Source organism: Anabrus simplex, chromosome 1, assembly GCF_040414725.1.
Source record: "Anabrus simplex isolate iqAnaSimp1 chromosome 1, ASM4041472v1, whole genome shotgun sequence".
In the NCBI taxonomy this organism is placed as follows: Eukaryota; Metazoa; Arthropoda; class Insecta; order Orthoptera; family Tettigoniidae; genus Anabrus; species Anabrus simplex.
The window spans coordinates 346,467,768-346,495,421 of NC_090265.1; the positions used below are offsets into that span (position 1 = coordinate 346,467,768).

The 27,654-nt window shown below is 37.0% G+C and overlaps 1 protein-coding gene across 1 annotated transcript in view; it reads left to right on the forward strand.

The window, feature by feature from the left end:
* Pus10 (Pseudouridine synthase 10) overlaps window positions 1-27,654 on the forward strand; it is a 106,310-nt gene that overhangs the window by 43,568 nt on the left and 35,088 nt on the right. Inside the window, 1 exon segment of the mRNA XM_067134881.2 lies at window positions 2,781-2,970. Coding sequence (XP_066990982.2) covers window positions 2,781-2,970 — 190 coding nt within the window.

The window sequence follows — 27,654 nt, forward strand, 5'->3', positions numbered from 1 at the left end:
CCAGTATCCAGTATTCGGGAGATAGTAGGTTTGAATCCCACTGTCGGCAGCCCTGAAGATGGTTTTCCGTGGTTTCACATTTTCACACCAGGCTGTACCTTAATTAAGGCACGGCCGCTTCCTTCCCACTCCTAGCCCTTTCCTGTCCCATCGTCGCCATAAGACCTATCTGTGTCGGTGCAACGTAAAGCAACTAGCAGAGCGCCCCCGGGTAGGGAATGTCACGAGTAGACATTTTAAGAAAGGCCAAAACTCAAGAAATACCCCGACGAAGGAACTTCCAGACTTCACCCCTACACAGCGTTAACTGACAAGTATAAGTAAGGCCATTCCCATTCAACCACGCTCTGCTACCAAATTCTGTACTGGGATTATACCCGGTAGCGTTTATTGGAAGAAGCGGTGGGCCGAGGGAATGGGGCGTAAAGGCACATTAAGTTTGCCAGGTAACAATTTATTACATAAATGGAAGCCATTGCATTACTTCGATACACAATTTTTCAACAGCACAGGGGCATGTCCCATTTCAAACCAATTTACTAAAATAATATAAACACATGTGCCCAGCACAATTTACTAGTTAAAATAATATTCGCTAGTAACGGGGCCTAGCCCTGAAAGCATAAGACATCGCCTTCTCACTAACACCAAGCTGTAGGGTCTCTTGGTATCCCAGATTTCCAGGATAGTACCAGATAGTTCTGGGTCATGCGAGAATAATTTTAGACTTAGCAATGCTGCGCGAAAGCATATGCCTTGAAAGTAAACACATTACAACTAGAAATGTAAATACTGAAATATTCGCCCTATTTACCAAAACATTCTGGTACTTTCACATATTCAGTATCTACACTCATTTACACCGATCCTTTAGACTTCTGAAAGAACAGACTTTGTGCAACTTTAAATTTACAAACAAAAAATTAAAAGTGACCTGTCCAAATTCAAGAGGCAACATAGCAACATTCATGTCATGTTTAAGAGTGAAATATGCTCGGGCCAAGAACCCTTTTAAAACCTTTCATTAACTGGGGCTTTAAACCTACTCAACATAAACATAGCTTAAAAATTGCGATCCGCTTCCTCAAACTCCTCATAACGAGCTACAGAAGGAGAAAAATCTATAAGACTTACCTCCACGTCTGGTGAGTACTCGGTTCGAGGCTGCAGCAGGACCTGCCTGCAAGTGTGCAGCGAGCGAGCTAATCAGCCAGAATGACAACAAGACCAAGCGAGCGTTACCCTGCCCAGAGCGGGGAAAGGCACGCACAAGGTGACCCGCCTCTGATTGGGGTACCAACAGGGGCGGGGAGTTTCTCACCAGACGTGCAACCAAGAGGAAAATAGCCAACTTAAGGCGGGTAAATACCCCAGGACAGGAAGAAACTTCCCTTTATCCTGAGGCCATAAGGGGATGAGGACCAGACTTTATTTAAGGAAGAAAGGGCAATCCAAAGAATACATTATACAATATAATGTGTACAAATAAAAACACAGCTTGCAAACACGATCACAAACGAAGAATACAGATGAAGTAAGACGAAGTGGGAGGAGAGAAAACGTTCTTCACGATACAGTTTCCTTTACTGCCTGTTCTGTGTAAACATTGAAAAGGAGAGGAGGACTAACTGCAGCCTTGCCTCACTCCTTTCTGGATCGCTGCTTCTTTTTCAAAGCCCTCAGTTGTTATCACTGCAGAATGATTTTTATACAGATTGTAGATAATTCTTCATTCTCAGTATCTGATCCCAGTCACCTTCAGAATCTCAATATAATTTTTTTTAATGTGTTTAATGATATTCGTAACTTGTCTATATCTTAGGTAACTCTTCAGTCTTCTAGTTCAGTATAAGATGCGTTTTCCTATAACCTTCTAAACCACATACAATTCCTTTTAATATTCTTTTTACCCTTCTAATTCATGAAAGATTATCAGACAATTGATAGGCATGCTTTTTACCATTTTTTATAACACTGTCGATCAACGACTTCTTTTTCTGTTTTTTGATTGTCATGTCATCCATGAAAAGAGATATGATAAGAACATGAAAAAGTGAATACGTTAACCTATAATCAATTTATATATCACATATATAACACATAACAGCTGATGTTTGATAACTATCATTAAATACATGACTCAGTATCATGAAACATGACTTACATGATTTTTCTTAAATTGTAATTTTGGATTTCAGTTTGTACCATTACAACCAGGATGGTTGCCTAGTTGTACTTCCTCTTAAAACAATAATCACCACCACCACCACCACCTCTCTCGATGTCATTCTTTTCTTCTTCTCTTCTTCTTCTTCCTCTAAGGATACCTAAGGATTGAGACAGGTGACATAAGTTTTGCTCTGCAGACTCTTCTAATCATTCATTCTTTGAGTCTTTTCAATCAGCCTTTCATAATTTCCATAGAATTTTTCAACTGTTAATTACTTTAATTACATATGATATGAAGTGACATCATCTTGTACAGAGATGAAATGCTTATTAAAATCTAAATTGTTGGTTTTCAAATGATTTCTTGTTGTATTGTGCTGTTAGGTGCCCCTTATAATCTGATATTGGTTGATTTCTTGAATTTTATGTTATGTTATTTCTAATGTATAGATCAGTCGATCAATGAAATCTGTTTTAATTAGACAGGTTTGAGAGTCTGTAAGGTGGAAATTATATAACAAGTTTGATGTTTAATGACAACTTGTTTTTGCATAAATTGCTGAAATAAATATTGTCACCTTGCAGTTGCCAAGATTGCATCTTAATTTCAGGTTCAAAGTTCTTATCATCTGGGTGAGAAGATGTTGATGTGCGAATGCTTGGTCGTGGTCGACCATTTGCCTGTGAGTTATTAAATCCACGCAAAGTGAAGTTCTCTAAGCAGGAGATTCGTACATTAGAGAATGGTATAAACGCTAGTAGCCAGGATGTTACTATTCGTGACCTACAGGTGATTCCCAAGTAAGACTTTTTCACATTGAACCTATTCTTGAAAGAATTTTAATGTGGCTTAAAAATTCATCTACTTGTGACAGATCCATTTTTCAAGAGACCCTTGTTTATATTCCTTTTGGTAATGAAAGGTTTATTATGTTTAGCAAATTATATGGTGTTGAATTAATAATTAATGTTGGTCATATTATTTACCACTGCCAACAATATCAGACAGATTAGTCCACTATATTTAATACCAGGGTTGTGAAAAGGAAGATGTTTCAATTATGTTTTTTGCACAAATTAGTAACAGAAGAGTATACCTGTGCTACTCTTTCATAGAAGTTAGTGATATGGATACATCATGAGGAGACAAAATAATGTAAACTATGTGATGACAAAGTCCATTAATTTAGAAGTCCTTGAGTCTGAATACGAAAACCAGGAAGACAACCATTCTCTTGGCTGAGAAAAGTGGAAAGCAAATTGCCTATAATAGAATGCAATTATATGCAATAAAGGCAGGTGCAGGCTACAAATTAATTAATTAATACAGTACATGAATGCTGGTATAAGCACAGGTTCCAGCAGTTACGAATATGAAGAAATTCAAATATCTGCATGTAGTTTGTATTACTTGAGATAACTTCAAAGAAGAAAGTGTTCATTTAACCTTTTATGCTGAGGAGTATTTTTGTATGCAGGATATATTAGATGCCATCAAGTCGACGATTCCTGGCAACTGTTTGGATGGAGTGTCTCTAGATGTTTCTATTTTCCACAATCCTTTCAGTTCTTCCAGTTACATATTCATTGTATATGTGATGAAGTCTATTCATCTCAATGCTGGCTGCCCTTGTCCCCAAGTTCCTTCCACTTTTCCAAGCAAAATATTTTTTTTCCAAGGAATCAGACCGTCTCAAAACATGCACAAAGTATGACTGCTGTAACGTTGTAATAAATGCGTTAAGAGACATATCTGAATTTATCTTCTGAATGGCTCATTCGTTTTTCTTTCCATCCAAAGTATATGTAAAATTCTTTGTCAGTACCATAGCTCAAATACATTGGTGGGTTTTCTATCTTGCTGTTCTATGGTCCAGCTTTTACAACCATATGTAGTTGCTATGGGACATATCTTAACCATTCTGAGCTTGGTGTGCATGCATAGACACATTTGCCTGGTGTGAAAATGGGAAACCACGGAAAACCATCTTCAGGGCTGCCGACAGTGGGGCTCAAACCCACTATCTCCCGATTACTGGATACTGGCCGCACTTAAGTGACTGCAGCTATCGTGCTCGGTGCATAGACACATTTAAGCTTATGATGATCTTATCTAAGCCTTTATATGCACCTGTACACCTATATACACTATCAAAAGCTGGATGAGAGGGAAAGAAGGTATTGAAAATTGTTACTCATGTATTTTTAGTCAAAAAGAATTGTTTTAGGAAGATTTTTACATTTTGATCACAGTGAGCTATCCCATTGTATGTTTGAAATTGTTAAGCACATTTTTATCTTTAACATTCACAATTCATGAAGAACAGCTTCAAAACAATAAACTTGACAATATGCTCTTGATATTAAAAGAGGATGTTAGTTAATACAATGACATGATTGATTCATATCCCTCTACCAGGTTTATCACTATGTTGGGTTAATCAGACTAATAACTGATGACTAAAGTATTGTTCTTGCTTTCTTTTATCATATATTTACCATTAGTTTGACTTAGATTAGTAGTTCATCAAAATCAATTACATTGTTGAATGTTCCACTGACCATTCGGGGACTATTTACTGTTGGTTATTTATTTGTATTAATATGCCATTGCTTTGACACATCAACTATTTTAATTACTATGATACATAAGAAGAATACATTCTACAGTATGTATGTGATATCACTGGTTTCATGGCAATCTCTGAAATGGAGGAAGTATTAATTGGCAGATAATCTGTTATATTCATGGATAATTTAGTGTGTTTATGTTAATGCTTTGCACATGGCTTTATTTTAATGCGAGCCTAAACTGTCTTATGGTTTTAAAGGAGAAAGTGCCAGCTGGAGAATCGCATAAGAGTGGGGGATGGGGGTCATTGTAGTGCGTTGCAATGCACATGGAAGCGAGAAACTTTATACCCTCGTCATAGGAAAGTTCGATAAGCCACAATGTTTTAAGGGCGTCGGGCACTTTCCAAGCCAGTACAAAGTATCTAAAAATGCAAACAGTACAGAAATCCAAAAAATAATGCATTTGCACAGGGGAACCAGCATTATTTATCCTCGTCTTTGAATTGTGTTATGTTTTTCTTTCATTGCATGAGGTTATGTTTGTCAGTGATTTATCCAAGTGCATTATTTGAACATAGTAAATGCACCTTGTTGGATACATATCGGAAATAGATTTTTCCATGGCATTTGAAAGGTTTAAACCGTGAATCGAGGTGTTTGCATCTATTAATTAGAATACTTTGTGACGCGGCACGTGTTTACATTTCTGAAGTACGAGAGAAGTGCTATGGCGGGAAATCGTACAAGGATAGAGTCATAGGAATGTTCGATTTTAAGGGCATCGGGTACTTTCTGTGTAAATACAAGACATCTAAAATGCATACAGTATAGTAATCCAATGATTAAAGCACTTGCACATGGGAGCCAGCATAGATTTCTCCTGGTCTTTGAATCACATTTTTTTTTTTTCTTTCTTTCTTTTGTTGCGTGAGGTTATGTTTGCCAGTGAGATATCCAAGTGTATTATTTGAATACTGTAAATGCACCTTCTTGCATATATTTTGGAAATAGTTCTTTTTTCATAGTATTTGAAAGATATAAACTGTGCATCAAGGTTAACTGCACATGCCTTAGAATATTTTGTTACGCAGCAAGGGTTGGTACTTCTGAATTGCGAATTGGCGGTTAATTCGAAATCACGTAATTCGAAGTCTGATTTTTGAGTCCCAACGACTTCGAATTAACGAGATTTTACTGTAGTGCTATTTATATATTGGTGTTTAGTGCTTGTTGGTAGAAATTGGGAGTAGTGATATTTATTTAAATTTTATAACAAGTAATTCATTTGGTGTTCAGTAGATTACGTTTTCTAGGTTAAGTAGGCTAGCTAGGTGTACTTTGTTTCGAATTTATGTTTAGGAAATACTTTAGGTAAATAATATTAGCTTTTAAAACAATAATTCAAGCTGCTTTTGAGATGAGTATATCTGATATTTGACACGTATGTTTGACTCTGTCCTGAAAGTGTAGTCCCTTTAAAAGATGTAGAACATCGTGGAAAAGGATGTGGTTATACTGTAATGAAACAAAAAGAAAGACATGTATTACGGTGTGTGTTTAAATCGTATGTTAATATCCAAGAGTTATGTGTTATTTAAAATGGGTACTTACTTATTCGCCGTAACTATGTCCGTCGTAGTGTATTAGCAGCGTTGGTCTGTCTGGAGTTCCTACTCCTCGTGTTGTATCGATATGGTAGAGGAGGAGGGGAAGCGGATGTAGGCGAAGCATCACTTGTCAATGTTAATGTGGGAGGGGGGAGTGCAGGCTTAGTATACGATGAGAGAAGGGGAGTTTTTGATTCAAAGGATTTAAATATTCGTGGGACTCTGTTCTGATTTGGATTGACTGTTTTTTATAATTTAGGCATTAAAGTATATAAGGGACTCTCGACTTCAGGTTAAGCTTTCGATCTGTATTATACGTTTTGTCCAGAAAAATATGTATATTCTAATTCATTTAAACGTCTGCCTTTGTTTGTATTTCTGATTATTGTGAGGTCCTTTACTATTGAAGTAAAACGATGACCGGTTTCCATCATATGCGTGCTCATTGCCGAATAATTATTATTATTATTTTTTTTTTTCATTGAAGTGTTCCATGTACCTTATAAAGAAGCTTCGTCCAATCTGTCCAACATATGAAATTCCACACTTGGAACATGTTAACCTGTAGACCCCTGAGCCTGAATATTATTATTATTATTGATTTTATTATAATTGAAAAATATATTTTGTGTTGTGTCGGTTGTTCTAAAGGCTTGTTCATATTATATTTGTTGAAAGTGTTAGCAATTTGGTGGACAACTGGGCTACTATATGTGAAAGTGGCTTACTCGTTTTTTTTAGGTTTGTCTGGTATAAGATTTGTGGATATCTTGTTTTTAATCTTATGAATTAAGCGGTTTACCATTTTGATCTTAAAACTAATTTTGGCAAGGTTCCTTATGTAATTTAATTCTGTTTTTAAGCTAGTAGGTGATAATGGGATTCTTAACGTTCTATATATCAAACTATAAAAAGATGCCTGTTTCTGAGAACCGGGGTGTAGTGAGGAATTATTTATGGTTATGGATGAATGTGTAGGCTTTCTATGAATCTGAAAATCAAAGGTGTTATTGGTTCGGGTGACCTTTATGTCTAAGAAATTTAAGGAGCCTTTGTCTTCATCTTCCTTAGTGAAATTTACATTAGGGTTGATATTATTGAAGCTTTCTAAGACTTTGCTGCTATTGGTGACATTCTTATCAATTATTACAAATGTATCATCCATGTATCTCAACCATAAACAAATTCCTTTAATTATAGTTCTTATTTTTGTGAGTTCAAATGTGTCCATGTAAATATCAGCTAGGATGCCTGAAATTGGGTCACCCATCGCTAATCTGTTCTGTTTATAAATTTTCTTATTAAAAGTGAAATAGTTGTTGTCTAAAACAAAATTTAATAGTGTCATGAACTCATCGATCTCCATTTTACTGAGGCCAATGTTTGCAAATGTTATTATAGATGATGATGTCAGTGTCTCTGGTCGGAATATTTGGGTACGTGTTAATCATGTCAAAGGAGCATATTGTGTGTGATTAGGTTGTAGATGAAACTTATTTAGGATCTCACAAAAATCAATGGAATTCTTTAAAGGTTGCTTGTTATTAAATGTGTAATGTTTCTTAAGGAAGCCATGAATATACTTAGAAACTTTATAGGTTGGACTATTATGGCAGTTAATAAATGGGACGTATTGGGATGTCATTCTTATTACTTTAGGAAGGGCTCTTGCTACAGGGATGTTAGGATTCATGTTTATGAGTCTTTGTTGATCTTGTTCGTTAAAGAGAAATATAGATTTCTTTAATGTCTTTAAATTACGCTGTATTTTTACTATCGGGTCCTTATTAACTACCGTGTAACTATTACTATTAAAAAATCTTCTGTTTTTTAAAAATATATGTTTCTTTATCTAGTAGAACTATTGATCTTCCTTTGTCGACTTAAGTTACAACGATGTTGTTGTTTTCTATCTTGGTTTTCAAGCTTTGTATTGATGTGTGTTGATTAGGATCAAATTTAGTATTCAGATTTTCTGCTAATCTTGGAAGTTTTTCTTTAATTCTGTTTTTATGTTGTTTTGGAAACGTTGGTTTCTATTTCGGCTACTGTGTTTATGATGTCTACCTCTTTATTCTTGTTAGGCCAATTATACTTAGGACCCTTGTTCAAGAGCTCTATCTCATTACCTGCAGGAAACTGTGTATCCGTCAAATTTACTACCATATGAGTGTTGGTGCGTGAAGGGTTTATCCTTTTATCCGTATTCTGCTTAGAATTTTGTGTTTGGGATACTCTTAATTGCATTAGTTTTTTATCTAGTGTTGCCTGTTTCTTATCCATCAAATGCATTAATTTGTTGTCCACATGTTGTTGGGACGATTTCAATTCTAATGGGGCCAATTCTTGGGCTACTGTTAAATGTGTTTTAAACTGTAAGTTAAATTGGGCTTTCTTTTTGTACAATATTTTAATTTCATTCTGTAACCAAATCTCATTTACTCTATTTTGAACTCTGTTCATATTAATATTATTTAAATTCTTTCTTTGTGTTGATTTCAGAAATTTCAGGATCAATTTGTCTCAGACAATTTTTTTTTTAGGAAAGCTATATCCTTGTTTAAGTTACATACTGTATTTTTGTTTTGAGATTAAGGAATCTATTCAATTGACATCTTGCCTGGTTGGCTACTACATTACAAACCATCACTCTCATTTTTGTTCCGTATTGAAAACAGCAAACTCACTTGGTTTGCAAGAGGAGTGTATTTGTTGCCCCACCTATTCAATACAATTAATACCACGTTATATGTTTTTAACCTTAAGAAATAACAGTTCAATTTTTATAAATTATAAATCTTATTTTCCTCTAAATAATATTTATTTTAAGATTAAACAAGGTTGATGATGCCCAGTAAAAGAAGGCCAAAACATGTCCCTTTAAAATTTAGAATTTCTAAGTTTATTTTACCATATAACATGGTATTAATTGCATTGAATGGGTGGGATAATAGATGTGCTCCTTTTGTAAACCAAGTGAGATAAGTTGTATGTTCCGAGCTGTCAGTGGAGAAATGGCGTTGAATGACATTAGTAGACAAATAAGTTTGAGTGGCGTCTTTAAAAGTGAGAAAGATTACAATATGAAGGTAATGTTGGAATTCAAGAGGACAACTTGGGGCAAATATTCATTTACAGGAAGGGGAGTTAGGGATTGGAATAACTTATCAAGGGAGATGTTCAATAAATTTCCAATGTCATTGAAATCATTTAAGAAAAGGCTAGGAAAACAACGGATAGGGTATCTGCCACTTGGGCGACTGCCCTAAATGCAGATCATTATTGATTGATTGATTGATTGATTGATTGATTGATTGATTGATTGATTGATTGATTGATTGATTGATTGATTGATTATCAGAGACAACATATTTTTTCTTTTTTTTTTTCTCTCTTTTAATCATCCTCATTTCTGTCTTTCTGTATTGAAAGTTGATGACTTGTTCAGCTATCTATCTCCATCATACCTGATCTTCATTGTTGCAGATTAGCTCAACCAGTGTCTGGGCTTTTCATTGAACATGTGCCATGAGCTCAGTATTCTGAAACTTTACCCTGGGTAATAACTCTTTACAGGCTGTATATTGTCAGTGTACAGTATGCCTGAAGAGGAGTAGTCTACTTTGTTCTTTAAGTTCATTTGGTATCTAGTTGTTTGATCTTTTCTCCAATAACAATATTCTTAACAGTTGCTCTAAAGCCATCAACATAAGTTAATATCTCAGCAGTCAAAGGGAGTTTCATCACACACTTGGCTACCCACTGACTGACAACAATATTCCCTTTTGACTAATATGCTCAACTTGTTCAACAATAAAAGCTACACCTATCACTACTTCAATGAAGATGGCCTAATGACGTCCACACAAACTTCAATATAGCCTATGGCACCAGCATTACAACTAATATTATCATCTTAAAAAGAACCAGGCCATATGTAAATTCTTCAAAATTTATAAGCATATAAATAGAAACTTCAAGAACCAACGACCACTACTAATGCTCAACTTTCTTTCAAGTTTTCAATATCGCGCCCTTTGACAATTGAATGGAATGTGCTTTCTGATTTTTATCTTTATTATAATATCTTTTAATATCAGTGTTGTAACCTTCAAATGAATGTCACCCTTTTAGACTCAAATATTAACACAATATTGTTAAGTATTAGTATACCACATTTTATTTTGTATTAGTTGTTTAACGATCTCCAATCCATTTTACAAGATATAGTTTTTAACAGTATTCATAAGTCATTCCCAATCAGGTACCTGATCTATTCATAAGGTAAAATATGGCTGATGATGCCTACAATTGATAGACGAAACATGTACAATCTAATGTATCAATTTTATGCTAATATTTTGATAAGGACAAAGTCCTAACTTTTAAGATTGTATTGTATTAAATAAGTGGGAGAACAATATAAACATTCTAGTGTTATTTAATACAAATACTTTCAATACGGACCCAAGAATGAATTTTATCACGTGTAATAGTGAGCTTGGAACCATATTTCTCGCTAGTATAATTGTTTGTTGTATTATCTTCATTGAGCCACCATCTTTGTGATCACACAGCCGAGGTAAATAAGTTAATCTTCTTCTTATAGTGCTGCCTTCTTATCAGAGTTTGGCAATGATTATTATACAGTCATTTCTGTCCAGAGCTGTTCTGAAAAGCTATTTTTGATTCAGACCTGTCCACTGTAGTATATTAGAGAGCCAGGGAGTCCTACTCCTACCTTTCCCTCTTCTTCTCTTGATCTTCTCTTCTGTAATAAGCTGAGACAGTTTGAATCTTTCATCCCTAAGATGAGACAAAGATAAAATATGTTTCTTATTTATAATTTTGTGAAGCAGCTCTCTTTGATTCTACTTTGCATAGGACTTATTGGTTTTTCATCCATGCTGTCCAAGGTCATTTCAGCATTTGTCGAGATACCCACATCTCAAAAGCTTGGATTTTTTGCTCCATAGCTGCTTTGAGAGTCCATGATTCTACTCCATATAGGAGGATAGATCAAAGATAGGTCTCAAGACTCATTTGAAGATTTAAATTGAGTTGAGAGTCACAGATTACGGTAAACTTTTGATAAGGGTTGTCCGTAAAATTGGAAGTCCAGTAAATTGCAAATGAAAGGAATTGTATTAACAGTAAAAGTCTTTCAATGGTATTAGAAAACTTTAAGGGAAACAGTTTCATATATATATTGAAACAGGAACGCCTGTACTTCAATTGTTCGGAGAGCATGGATGACGTCAAGGCGTGTACGGCCCATGCTTAGAGAGTATGAGAGAAGAGTAGTGCAATACATTTATGATTAATGGGGAACTTGCTGTTTATTCAAGAGATAAGCAAAGGAATTATATCACCTTTTACAGATGTATTGTGAGATTACCCTTGAAGGTGCGGAGGAGACGTTATTCTGCGGCGTCGGCGTCGTCCTTTGTCGCCGGTGTCGGCGTCGTTCCGCGTCGTTGGTGTTGTCCCAGCACTGGACGTTGACGACGACTCGAACCTGAGGCCGATCGTGCAGCGTGAAACAGTTGTTAAGGAGCGGAGAAGTGAAGAACTCCCGCACAGAATGCCAAGGGGATCTGGTGCAACATTTTTCTACCGCACCGCGAATTAAGGCGAAGCACTTTTGAATAGTTTCCCCAGTAATAGTGTTGGACGCACTTTCGAAGATGAAATCAAAGTCACAGTAGACACTATCGTACTTGAAATAAACAATGAAAGCGATCTGGAACCTTCTGAGATGCAATGATTAAACACTTCGCTCAATCTCAAAAAAATAAATTCCTTGGATACAGTCTTTGCACTGGGCGCACATTCTCGATGAAATAAACTAGAGCTTCGACGAAAATATAAAGAAATAGTTTATGACAGTCCAAGTCCTGTTACGTCGTAATTTTTCAGAGACAAGGTCGTCACTGAGGCGCAATTTTTGACAGTTTCATGAGGGGATTTGACATAGTCTTCGAATGAAGTGAAGGTTGGCACAGTTTATGCTAGGAAATATCAACACTTTTCACGTGGAGCGATAGACACAGTCTTTGAGGGAGAAAAGTAGGCACTGTTCTTTATAAAATAACGTAACACTGTTCGTAAAAGAACTGCTCAGTCGCTAGGACACAATTTTACGAGGTAGCTTAACACGGTAGAGGAAACAACTACAGCACAGTTTCAAACGTACAGTCTCTTTAAATTCACAGTCCACAAACGAAATACAAATGCACAGCTCTACAGACTGATAGAAACAAAATTAAGCTTTCGTTCACGCGCAAAGTCCAAGTCCACGGAGAAGGCTTTCAACACTAACACTTTCGAACGCAAGTACCCATCCGGACAGAGTGACGAACCATATAGCGATGTGCTTGCTTGCATACGCACACTGAGTGACACGCACTCGCCGCATACTGCACACACTGCTTTACTCAAGGCTAGCGACTGCCTTTTATTGCCGATGGTCGGAAGGCGTGGTTGCACATGTGGGCATCTAGAAAAATTTATATCTCGGCCATCCTTCCGCCGATTTACGTGAAATTTCAGTTAGCAGCATTTATTGTTCAGGCCTACAAGGTGACGTCCTCGAAATTATGATATTACATTCCGTTCGTGATGAAATGTCATGGAACAGGAGAGAACTTTCGGTGTGACGTCACTTGGCCTTGGCTGGTACTCTGGAGCAGCACGAGCTTGCATGTTGTCTCCCACAATGAACGTGAATGCTCGCAGGGCATTGCCGTTTCAATATATATATATATAATTTTACAGTGGATTTGGCTTGAAAAAAGCATCTTACTTTCCGGTTGTATACTGTTTCCCTGTTTCTTGTTAATATTATGGATGCAAATTGCTGAAAATGTTTGTGATAAGCAGTCACATCCAGGAATGATGAATTACCTATGAATGAAATGTCATCCTTATATTCTCTAACCACCGATAGTTTTGAAACAGCTGAAATTGCTTCATCATCTTCTTCTCCTTCATTATTGTCATCTTTCTGATCACTCTGTAGAACATCTTCAGCAATCTTCTCCTGGCTTAGAATTTGGTAGCCTGGGTCGCCTTTGCAGATGTCTAGCCATTGTTCAATGTCATTCATTATTTGGTTCAATGTTGTTCTCACTCACCAGCTTATTTCAAAGTTTCATGAAAGTCAGAGGTTTCGAAATCTTTAAAATCGTATTCTAGATAATTTCCATTCAGTCAATTCTCCACCCTTCTTTTTCAGTAGCGTTGTATAAACTCTTTCTTTCCTATTACTTCATGTAATTCCAAGCAGCATTCTTTTACTGCCAGCTCCATCTGTTTCCGTCTTTTGTGTAAATTCTTCCCAACTTTTCTTTCTTACCAATTTTTAACATTTCCTTTTCTTCTTGTTTCATTGAGGCCCCTAGGACCGCATGGTTCCTAACTCTGGTGAGCTTTCGTCTTAGCCCAGTATTCCTTCATCTTTGCACTGTGGATTGCTTTCCTTTCCCAAGTCCACTCCTCCAGGATGCAATGTTTTAGCTACCGGGCTCGATAGCTACAGTCGCTTAAGTGCGGCCAGTATCCAGTATTTGGAAGATAGTGGGCTCGAATCCCACTGTCAGCAGCCCTGAAGATGGTTTTCCGTGGTTTCCCATTTTACACCAGGCAAATGCTGGGGCTGTACCATAATTAAGGCCACGGCCGCTTCCTTCCCAGTCCTAGCCCCTTCCTGTCCCATCGTCGCTATAAGACCTATCTGTGTCAGTGCGATGTAAAGCAACTTTAAAAAAAATAAATAAATAAATAAATGTTTTAGCTATCGGTGACTGGAGAGTGTCTTACTTCTTTTTGTTTTCTACTTTTTTATCTCTATTCCATTCTTGCCATACTTCCTTTTTTTCTTTCACTGCTTCTCTTACCTTCTCATTCCACCATGGAATTCTTTCACACTCGTCGATGTTCTACCACAGGCATTCTCTGTCCCACTGACAAGTATCCTTTTGAAGTTGTACCATTCATCTTTCACATTTTATACTTCTGTAACTGGACGCGCAGTTCCCGGTGCTCTGGGGGGACTGTGAGAAGTGGGCTACCAGACATCACATGAATCGGCATCATCAGTGTCATGACTTTGAATGGCAAGGTAGAAGAACTGATAGAGTATATCATAATTGATTTTATGAAACCTCCTATGTGACAAAATTGGCTAATTTGAGGTTATGGTACCATAGGATTCAGCTGTCCAAGCTCTACAGTTTAGAAAACTTTCTATGTGGATAAACATAGATAATAATGCATTAAATCCTTTAAAAGTGATATATCCTATTTGCTTTCAGAAAAGAGTTGCTGCTAAATTTCTCCTATGTGCTCAGACAACACATAGGAGCTATCATATGTTAGACTCATGGCCTACTGTGGTGACTAGAAATGCACATATGTGAATTCATTCACATAGGAGGTTTTGTCAGCTTTAATTGTTGAGTAATCATTGTTTAGTTTTGTGGCTTATGCACATGGGAGATAAGTTACCATTCGTAGTTCCTATTTTACTTGAATATCGTGGCGTGAATTGTGGTAAGTGTTGAATAACTGTTAAAAAACTGCTATTTATGTTTGTAATTGAAAATAAAGCTATTAGGTAACAATGCATATTGTGTACTGGAATATTTTTGTAGGCTACTGCAAGCTAACCTCAACATAGAGCAGGCCAGCTAGCTCACGATTTCAGTTAATTGATTGCTTCATTACCGTATAAAGTTTTTCAGACATTATGGCATCTTGTGAAAGGAAAATGGTTGATATGGTAATGCAGAACACCAGCAGGGATAAAGTTGCTACTGCAGTTAATGAGGTAGTGAATACAAATAACATGTCAGAGTTGGTGATAAATGAAAAGGAAGGTTTAAATGAGGTTATTTTGAATCCCGAAGATGAGCAATACACAATGATAAATTTGGCTTAGGAGAACAGAGATGTGTTAACAATACTGGTATCAGTTGTTGACATAGAAAAGAATAACGAGACCGTGAGTGTAGAAGAAACTATTGAAGTTGCTGAAAGGAGTGAAGAGGGACCTCAGGATGGAATTATTCTAATGATACAAACAGAAAATACCTCAGAAAGGGAAGAAATTTGTTTAAAGCATACAGCTGAAACAGTGGATATTTATTCTCTTGGTGAAATTGCTAGCCTAGGGGAGTTAACATTTGAAGCATTACAGGAAGAGGCAAAGGGGCAAATGTTCTACAGAACAGGACTGTGGAACACAATTGAGTTGTAGGTTTACCTTACATAGGCTTCAAAAGTAGAGGAAGGGAGGTAATTCAGAAGGTTCCAAACGCTGGCTAGTGCATACCGTATTGGTAGGTGTGCTAGGTACCAACTGATGAGCCCACCCTAGCACACGAGGGCGAAACGCTGGCAACCAAGAATGAGTTAGCTGGAAAATTTATAATGTCCAATAACGGACCACGGACCATTTATATTGGTATTATAAATTTGCTCATTCAGGACAAGTATTTCAGATTCCCTATGGGAATCAACATCTATATCATCTGATGGTCAAGCAGGCATCAATTTTTGATAATGAGACAAAGTCTCTTAGTGCATTGGCACTGCCGGTGGCTCCAGTTAGCCTACGCAGTGGCCTCCACGGTATGCACTAGCCAGCGCATTGGTAGGTGTGCTAGGTACCAACTGATGAGCCCACCCTAGCACACGAGGCCGAAACGTTGGCAACCAAGAATGAGTTAGCTGGAAAATTTATAATGTCCAATAACGGACCATTTATATTGGTATTTTACTCCAGAGGAGCGGCCTCATTATCACCTCACTGGATCACATCCAGAATTGTAATTTGGGACCTAGTCCCACACAGGTGACACCTTGGCAATCAAACATGGAAGGTCTTTTAAGGAATACTCCACCGGCTGAACGTAAAGTTCAGAGAAGGCAACATTCGGATACGGTGGGCTGCCACTTAAAAGATGCCGTGAAGTCGGAGGTATGGAAATACCCCAGTACAACATACACGAACGAGACAAAATCAAGAATCAAACCAATGCAGATAACATACTTCTCTACACACAATATAAACTCACTCATGCAAACCGGTAAACTAAAAGTTATCACTGACATAATGGACCAACACAAAATTCTTGTCATGGGATTTCTCGAAATTAGAAACACTGACCAGGATGCCTTGGAATCTCAAGGGTACAAACTGTATAAAGGTATACCCGGGAAGAGAGTGATGAAGAATGCCCCACAATTTGGAACAGGAATTTTTGTCAGCCTTAAAATAATAAACTTCGTCGCCATAAGACCTATCTGTGTCGGTGCGACGTAAAGCCCCTAGCAAAAAAAAAAAAATAAAAAAAAATAATAAACTCAGTTCAAGAATTCAAATCACAGTCTCCACGACTCTCAACACTTGCCTTAAAGGCATCTAATAAAATGTATACTATAATAAATGCCCTGCTCCCACTAATGATTAAAAAAAAACAAAGCCGCCTCAAAAGACCATGAGGAAACAGAAGAATTTTGGGACCTATTGGATCAGACTATAGATAACATCCCCAAACACAATGTAGAATTATTAATAGGCGACTTCAGCGCTCAAGTAGGGAGAGAAAGAAAATACCGTGACATCATCGGAAAATGGCCGGCACACAAGAAAACAAATCTCAAAAAGTACATGTTGTAAGAGAAAACTTCAAAAACTCAAAAACACTCAAACCCTGAGTACACTAAAGGAGAATGGCAACTGGATCACGTCTGCATGGACAAATACCACTACAAAGAGATCTATAATGTCAAAGTTCTCCGAGGAAGAGACACAGGTTCAGATCACTACGTAGTTAAAATTAAACTCACTCCCCAGAGGAGACAACAAAAGCAAGCCCATAAAATTAAAACAAAAGAAAAATACAGTAAAACCTCATTAATTCAAAGTCGTTGGGACTCAAAAATCAGACTTCGAATTACGTGATTTCGAATTAACCGCCAATTCAGAAGTGCAAACCCTTGCCGCATTACAAAATATCCTAAGTCCCGTTACTGCATGCAGTTAACGTTGATTCACAGTTTAAACCTTTCAAATGCCATGGGAAAAAAGACCTATTTCCAAAATACATCCAAGAAAGTGCATTTAGAGTATTCAAATAATGCACTTGGATAACTCACCGACAAACATAACCTCTCGCAATGAAAGAAAGAAAGAAAAAGTACGATTCAAAGACGAGAAGAAATCTATGCTGGCTCCCATGTGCAAGTGTTTTATTGTTTATTCATTGGATTACTGTACTGTATGCATTTTAGGGACCCTGTGCTTGCAAAGAAAGTACCCGATGCACTTAAAATATCGTGGCTAATCAAACTTTCCTATGATGAGGGGAGAAAGTCTCTCGCTTCCTTCTGCATGACAACACAATACAGACACTCTATCCTTGTACGATTTCCCACCATGACACTTCTCTCATACCATACTTCAAAAATGTAAACATTTGCCGCGTCACAAAGTATTCTACGACCCATTAATGCATGCAATCACCTTGATTCATAGTTTAAACCTTTCAAATGCCATGAAAAAAGCTATTTCTGAAATGCATCCAACAAGGTGTATTTACAATGTTCAAATAATGTACTTGGATAAATCACTGACAAACATAACCTCACGCAACGAAAGAAAAAAGAAATTACATGATTCAAAGACGAGGATAAACATGTTGGTTCTCCTGTACAAATACATTATTTTTTTGGATGACTGTACTGTTTGCATTTTTAGATGCGTTGTACCTTCACGAAAAATGTCCGACGCCCTTAAAACATTGTGGCTTATCGAACTTTCCTATGATGAGGGGATAAAGTTTCTCGCTTCCGTGTGCATTGCAACACAGTTCAATGAGCCCCACCCTTGTACAGTTCTCCGGCTGGCACTTTCTCCTTTAAAACCACAAGACCGTTTGGGCTCGGCATTAAAAGAAAGCAATGCAGTTTCATCGGCAATGACAATATGAATTTATTATATGAGCCACGCTTTCTCGTGGCCATTGTTGGCGGATTCTTTTTGTCCGCACATTGCCTGCTGCGTGATATTAAGGCGTTCCTTAAAACGTTGTATAAAAAGAATTCCGATTTCACTCGAACTTAGCAATTATGAAGCACAATGTAGACACACCAAAGTGTGTGAAGGTGCAGAAAGCTACCCTTGCACGTTCTGGAAGATGCGTTCCATCATGACGCGGATAAATTTTGAGTTTAAATTACTCTGTAACATACTATTGTTTCAAAATGTAAAGGCAGTTTCGAATTAAAAGTCTGAATTTCGGTAATGGGGCCGACATTGTACTTCGAATTACGAATTATCCGTATTTCGAATTAAACAATTTAAATAACATGCAAAACCATATCTCATGTTTCCGGGAATGAGAGCTTCGAATTAGGCGGGATTTTGAATTAACCGATTTTGAATTATCGAGGTTCTACTGTAGATCCTACCCAGCTAATCAACAACGAAAAATGCCAGAAAGCAACTGAAAAAAATAAAAATCACAGATAAATTTGAAGACTTAGTACACAACCTTAAACAAATTGCAGAAGACCTGGCTCCAATTAAACCATGTAAAAAAAAAAAAAGATGGAACGGTGAATGTGATGAAATGGTGGAGAAAAGACATCAGGCATGGCTATTACATCAGTCCCAAAAATCAGAAATATCCTATCAAAACAGAGAAAAGAAACTACCAAAGTCTTAAGAAAAATAAAAAGACAGCATCGTAAGGACATACTGCAGTTAACTGAAGAACAATTTAATAAAACTCAATCAAGGGACTACTACAAAACCTTCAGAAAACAGCTCCAAAAATATGAACCTCCGACCCTACTGATGAAGGATGAAAATAGTAAGCTGGCTCATAACAATAAAGACAATGCAGAAATTCTGGCTAAATATTTCAACAAGCTTTTAAATTGTGAGGAACCTACAGAACTCCTTCATTTGGACACCAGCACCCCGATAAAAACACTACCAAAGAACATCAATCCCCCCAAAATAAAGGAAGTCTGCCAAGCACTGAATAAATTTAAAAACTACAAAGCACCAGGAGAAGATCAGACCTTTGCAGAAATCTGGAAATATACAGGAAGATTGGCAAAAGTTGCCCTCCATCAACAACTTGTCTCTATCTGGATTAAAGAAGAACTCTACAAGAACACTGGACAACAGCCCTCATTCACCCACTGCACAGAAAAGGAGACAAAACCGGCCCTAGTAACTACAGGAGAAACTCTTAGACGTAACATATAAAATATTTTCAATAATCATCCTTAATAGGATAAGTTTACAACTTGAGAAAGAACTAGGAGAATATCAAGGAGGTTTCAGACCCTGGAGGAGCTGTCCTGATGAGATCATGAGTCTTAAGTTGACAATGGACTATAACAGGAGAAGAAATAGAGATATGATGGTAACATTTGTAGATTTCAAGAAAGCGTACAATTGCATACATAGAGAATCTTTGTTTAAAATGTTAAGACACCTTAGACTATACCCCAAATTAATAAACATGATAAAATTGACTCTCACTAACAGCAAATCAAAAGTGAAGTTTAGGGGTGAAACATCAGAGACATTTGAAATTAAAACTGGCCTACGGCAGGGAACTGAGCTGTCACCACTATTATTTAATTGTGCTTTAGAAATGGTAATGAGGGAATGGTTTAGGAAATGTCCCCCAAAAGTAAATATTGGCCGTAAAATAAAAATAAAAATTACCTGGGTTTCGCCGACGATATAGCATTACTTGCAGTGGACATAAAAGAAGGGAAAACCCAGATATCAGAACTTCAAAACATTGCAAATAAAATTGGCCTGAAAATATCATTTGAAAAAAGCAGAAATTATGCCCCAAAAACCAACACAACTAAAAGAAGTTACCATAAAATGGTAATAAAATAAAAAAAAGTAACACAATTTAAATATCTTGGAGAAGCAATAACTCATACCCTAAATGAAAAATATCTCAATCCAGCCAAGAACAAATAGATTAGCTAAAGCACAAAAATTATCATGGGATATCTACAAAAAGAAATGTCTACCAATAAATGCAAAAATAAAACACTTCAACACATATGCAGCAGAAACACTTTTTCACCTGAATAAACAGTCAAAGACTGACAGACTTCAGAAAACTGAAAGGAGGATTGGAAGAACCTACATCAACAAAAAATACCAGAAAGATGGACAGTGGCGGATAATACCTAACAAAGTCGTGTACAAAGAGCCAGAACCCATTTCAGATACTATGCGTAAGAGGAGATTGGGATTCTTTGGACATATGAGGATGCAGGATTCAAGACTTCTGAAACAACTAGTACAACACAATCTCGTCTCAAAAAATACCACAACAGGATGTAAATGGATCAGAGAAGTAAGAGAGGATCTGAAGGAAATAGGCCTTACAACGGAAGACACCACAAATAAGATAAAATTGAATTCAAAAAACAAGAATACAAACCTCCGCTTTATCCTTATACGAAACAAACCAACAACACGCATATTTTCAACTGAGGAAAGGGCACGAAGATTGGAGCATCTGAAGAAGTACTGGGAGGACCGCAAAGCCCAAACAATCCCTTCAGAGAGACCTGAACGATGGACTGACTAAAGTGATCCTATGCGGTCATAAAAGAGGAAGAAGAAGAAACACCTGTGGAAGACTATCAGGGAGGAAAAAGGAAAAGGAGACTCCTTGGTGGAACAGCAGGGTAAAGGAAGCAGTTTGTAGTAAGTTAATAGGCAGGAATGGTACGGAGAATTGGCAGAAATATAAAGAAGCCAAAAAGGTAAGAAAATTGTACAAGAAGAAAAACGGAAGAGCTGGGTAAGTTTCACAGAAACTTTACAGGAGGATATACAGGGAAGTAAAAAGATTTTGTATGGTTTGGTGAAGTATAGTTTACGAAATAGGGAAGAATCAAAATTTGTAAAAACTGAAACAGGACAGATATTGATGCAAAGAGATGACATACTAAAAAGATGAGAAGAATACTTCTCAGAATTGCCAAATATTAAATACAGTGTACTGGTAGATGAGAAGGAACAAGAAGAAACAAAGGGGAAAGAAGAAGAACAAGAAAAGGAGATATCGATGTTAGAAATAGAGGAAGCCATTCAAAAGTTGAAGAGCAGTAAAGCAGCAGGAGTGGATGAGATAACTACGGAAATGATAAAAGCAGCAGGACCAATACGGCTACAGTGGCTGTATAGCCCTTTCAGACCTGAAAGAAAACTGGCAGCGTGAATTTTTGTTTATACGTCAAAAACTGCCTAAAATGCTCTTAAATACATATATTTTTAGTTTATTTTACAAAATGAAAATTAACATCTGAGAAAAAGCACCCGCACAATTATGCGTGCTAGGACTTAATTCACTACTTACAAAAAAGAAAAATTTTAAAAATTCAGCTCAGCACATGTACATGATCAGATGTTCTATTTTACAGTGTGGAACGATTTAAAACAATTAAAATCTTATACATTACATTTCTCACACAGAATACGAATTCTGCTTTCAGAGTGCTTTTGTGGCAGCACCCAGCACTCCCTCATGCATTGCCTGTAGGAAAACCTAGCCTACACAATTGTGCATATCAACATTCCAAACCTCAGGATATTACGTACGATGTTATAAGTTCACAATTTAATGTTTGCTAAACAATTTACACACTTCATAGATTACATTCTGATATTCAGTGAAACTTCTAGATTATATGAATGCAATAAATAAGTATTTACTTTAGGCTTTACTGCTTCCTGCCACCTTGCCAATGAACTGCATTTTTAAACTCTTCTTCCTGCCCCATGGCAGCCAACCGCTAAATAAAAACAACTGAAGTACATGCTATGGGTCCCACACAATCACTGCAGTCCGGTCTAGCGCCAAGAAAACGTTAAATAAGCTCAGACATAAACAAAATACGAACCCGCACAATTGTGTGTACACGGTCTGAAAGGGCTAAATTATTTAGAATAATCTGGAGGAAGAAAGAGCTCCCAGAAGAGTGGGAAAGGGTTTAATTATCCCGATATTTAAAAAAGGTGATGAAAAGGAATGTAATAACTACAGAGGGATCACCCTTATTGCCCATGTAACTAAGATATTTGAGAGAGTATTGGAAGGAAGACTGAGGAGGAATCTAGAAAGAGAAATGGAAGAAGAGCTGAATGGTTTTAGGAAAGACAGATCAAAGTTTGACCTGATCTTTACGTTAAGACATATGATGGAGAAAAGATGGGAGTTTGGAAAAGACATAGTGATGACATTTATTGACATTGAGAAAGCTTATGACAGTGTGCCCAGACATTTGGTATGGGACACATTAAGGAAAACACAAGCTAACAGAATGAAAGTACAAATGATAAGAGCTATGTACAAAAATTATGTTAGTGGTATGAAGACTAGCATAGGAAAAACAAAATGGTTTAAAGTTGAAACTGGTCTCCGTCGGGGAAGTGTACTATCCCCCATACTATTCATCATAGTCATGGATGAAATTCATAAGAACATTAAACAGAGATTCAGAAGACAGGCAACAAAAAGCATGTTGTTTGTAGATGATATAGTGATATGGGGTGAGGATGAAACGGAAGTGCAAAAATAAGTAGATGTATGGAATCAAGAGATAGAAAAATTTGGGATGAAAATAAGCGCAGAGAAAAGTAAAACAATAGTGATGGCAAGGGGAAGGAAGGAAGGAAGGAAGGAAGGAAGGAAGGAAGGAAGGAAGGGGGAAAGATAAAACTGAATGGTAAAATTCTGGAAGTGGTTAAAAGTTTCCAAGTAGTTGGGAAGTGTGATCACAGAAGATGGAAAGATAACAAAGGAAATTGGGAAAAGAATACAACAAGCAAACAGCTTCTACCAGAGTGTAAGGGGGTATTTTGTGGAACCAAGATGTCCCAAAGAAATGTAAGAAAGTATTATATTCAGCCTGTTATGAACCCATACTAACCTATGCAGCTGGATCGTGGAATACAACAAAACGAGAGGAGAGTAAGTATACAGGCAGTGGAGATTAAATTCCTAAGAGGTATCGAGGGCAAGACCAGAAAGGATAGAATTAGAAATGAAGAGATAAGGAAAAGGACAGGAATCTTGAAACTTCAAGACAGGATAGAAACAACAAAGCTAAAGTGGTATGGGCATATGATGAGAATGGGAGAAGAGAGAGTGCCAAAAAAGAGCTTTTTCAGAGAAGTTAACAGGAAAGAGACCACGAGGAAGACCCCAAAAGAGGTGGACAGATTCAGTGTGGGAGTGCATAGAGAAGAGGGGAGGAAAACCAGAAGATGTACTTAAAAAAGGAGAATAGTGGTGGAGAGACAGGCAGGGATGGAGGTTGATTCACAACCTGACCTGGGAAGCTGGAAACAGGAAATGATGATGATGATGATGATAACTGGAATTTATTGTTTAAGTTTCTACAAAAATTCTTCCTGTTCATTCTTATATTTTATTTTTCACAGTTTTATTTTACTATCTCTTATCTCCTTTATTTTTTCATTTTCCCCACACTCATCTTTGCATACCTGCCAACTTTCAAAAAGAGAAATCTGGAAGATCCTAAAGCGGAGAACTTTTAACAACACGCACATGGGTCACAATGTCTTGTGACATATAACTATTCCCAAAAAAGCCGGTCCTGACAAGTGTGAGAACTACAGCACCGTTAGATTAGTATCTCATGCCTCCAAAATTCTAATACATATTATTTACAGAAGAATGGAAAGACAAGTTGAAACTGAATTGGGAGAAGATCAGTTTGGCTTCAGAAGAAATGTAGGAACATATGAAGCAGTCCTGACTTTACGTCTGTTCTTAGAGGATCGAATTAAGATGGGCAAGCCCACATACGTGGCATTCGTAGATCTAGAAAAGGCATTTAATAATGTTGATTGGACCAAGCTATTTGAGATTCTGAAGGTGATCGGGATCAGGTACCGAGAAAGAAGAATTATCTACAATCTATGTAAAAATCAGTCTACAGTGATAAGAATCGAGGGCTATGAAAAAGCAGCAGCAATCCACAAAGGGGTGAGGTAAGGCTGCAGTTTGTCCCCCCTCCTTTTCAATGTTTATAATTATAGAACAGGGAGTAAAGATAATGTATCCACAAAACGCGTACGAGATGCTGTCAGTTGGTGCAATAAATTTTATTCACGTATATTCACAACTTTAATCACAGTATCAAAACACTTCACTTCGAGAATATCAACAAAGCTGCCATTATTAAAAACAACTGCCAACACTTCAATATGGAGGTTTACAACTTTGAAACACAGTTGAAGACAGATGACTGCATATTTCAATATGGAGACTGCAAATATTGCATGTCAGCCCGGGGTATGTATATTTGCTACACCATAACTCTACTAAACAACTAACTAACTTTTACCGTCAAGATCATCCACTTATATATGTGTCTGGCCAGGCTTCTAGAAAGTTACATTGCCGGGCTGAGTGGTTCAGACGGTTAAGGTGCTGGCCTTCTGACCCCAATGTGGCAGGTTCGATCCTGGCTCAGTCTGGTGGTATTTGAAGGTGCTCAAATACATCAGCCTCGTGTCGGCAGATTTACTGGCACGTAAAATAACTCCTGCGGGACTAAATTCCGGCACCTTGGCGTCAACGAAGACCGAGAAAGTAGTTAGTGGGACGTAAAACAAATAACATTAACATTATTAGAAAGTTTACAAAATATATCTTTGTGAAAATTCTAGAATGCGTAGTACACAGTTTACATTGGTTGGAATATTATCAATCATTCTCTCACCTATTACCATTCTGGAAGTTACAGTGTGTTTCACAATTATGGATTACAATTTATGTATACAGGTAAGAATAAATTATAATATTAATTTACAGGTATTTACATTAACTGAACTAATATAAATGTTTATATACAGTGCCTGTTTCATGACATAACCTAATAAACAACGCGATTATATTGCATGTAATAATAATAATAATAATAATAATAATAATAATAATAATAATAATAATAATAACAAATGGATGTAACACTTCACAGCTATACATGAAAACCTACAACCTGTTTTCCAGTCATGACTAGGTCAGGGATGGGATGAATGAAGCCCCCCAACTTGCGGTGAGGATATGAATTGTGCTGGCTGCTGAGGCCTGTCGCACTCCTCTGGGGCAGTGATTAATGACGGACAGGTAAAATGAAATGATAGTGGAGAGTGTTACTGGAATGAAAGATGACAGGGAAAACCGGAGTACTCGGAGAAAAATCTGTCCCGCCTCCGTTTTGTCCAACACAAATCTCACATGGAGTGACCGGGATTTGAACCACGGTATCCAGCAGTGAGGGGCCGGCGCACTGCCACCTGAGCCATGGAGGCTCACAGCTATACGTACAATAATAAAAATAACAATGATAATAATAATAATAATCGTAAAGTAATAATAATTCGAGCTCGATATTTGCATTAGTTACCCATGGGTGAGAGAATATTGTTTTCAAGTTATATCTGTTATCGCACTTGCATCAAAGAAAATCGAAGAAGAATTTGGAAAGAAAATGACAATCCAAGAAGGGGAAATCAAAACCCTGAGATTTGCTGATAATATGGATATTTTATCTGAGACTGCAGAAGATCTGGAGAAGTTGCTGAATGGTATGGACGGAGTCTTGAGTAAGGAGTACAAGATGAAAATAAATAAGTCCAAAATAAATGTAATGGAGGGCAGTCGAACGAAGGCAGTGATCCAGGTAATATTAGATTAGGAAGTGAAGTCTTAAAGGAAGTAGATGAATATTATTACTTGGGTAGTAAAATAAGTAATGATGGCAGAAGTAAGGAGGACATAAAATGCAGATTAGCACAAGCAAGGAAGAGCTTTCTTAGGAAAGGAAATTTCCTCACTTTGAACACTGATATAGGAATTAGAAAGATGTTTCTGAAGACTTTCGCCTGGAGCGTGGCATTGTATGGAAGTGAAATATGGACGATAATTAGCTCAGAAGGAAAGAGAATAGAAGCTTTTGAAATATGGTGTTACAGAAGAATGCTGAAGGTGAGATGGATGGATGGAATCACGAATGAAGAAATACTGAATCGAATTGGTGAGAGGAGATCGTTGTGGCTAAATTTGACGAGAAAGGATAGAATGATAGGACACATTTTAAGACACCCAGGACTTGTGTAGTTGGTTTTTGAGGGAAGTGTAGGGGTAAGAACAGTAGGGGTAGACCAAGTTATGAATATGACAAGCATTAAACCACTCTATGGACTTATGACTCAAACAACAACATGTTTTTATCTCTTTTACTTTCCCTAGAAGTTTGATTATTGAATTTTGATACACCGTGTATATAGATAGGTGTACTGAGCAGTGGCGGCGTGTGGATAAAACATCTGGGGGTTCACTACTTTGAAAAATAACGTGTTCATATTTAATGTTACTTGATATTTACATAGATGTAAAGTAGTGGCATTGTTTGACTAGAAAGGTGACTTTCCTTTGAATGCACATGGCTGCAGCTTGAAGAAGTTACAAGAACTACGAGATATGAAAGAGAATATAAAGTGTAATTACCTTAACTTGATCCATTTTCGTCTAATGTTGAAGACGTTGCTGGTGTTGGTATAACAGCTGTCGTCTGTGTGTAGAGGAAATCCATCCTCCTTTCCTTCATGGTGGCAAATAAGTCCATTACCTTCTCAATAAAATAGACTAATTTATGGGTCATCTCCTTCTCGATGGACAACATAGCGAGAGCAGACAGTCTTTCTTCATCCATTGTACTCCTTAGAAATGTCTTAATCTGCTTTAAAGTGGAAAAACATCTTTCTGCTTCAGAAGTAGTCATGGGGACAGTAATAATTAATTTTGAGAAGTAGAGGTAGACCAAGACGAAGATGGTTAGACTCGGTTTCTAACGATTTAAAGATAAGAGGTATAGAACTAAATGAGGTCACAACACTAGTTGCAAATCGAGGATTGTGGCAACGTTTAGTAAATTCACAGAGGCTTGCAGACTGAACGCTGAAAGGCATAACAGTCTATAATGATAATGTATGTATATGTATGTTTAAGGTTCCTTGAGATTGTTCTCTATAAAAAAACAAAAAACAAGTAAGTCAGTTGCATTATTCATTTCTTCAAAAAAACTTCTTCAGTAAATCACTTGCAGTTCGGTTTTCAGTTTATGTTTGTCAAGAAAAGGATAGGATTGTATAATATACGTAAGATTCTCCTCTGGAAAATTATTTTGGAAAGATGGGAAAAATTGGTGA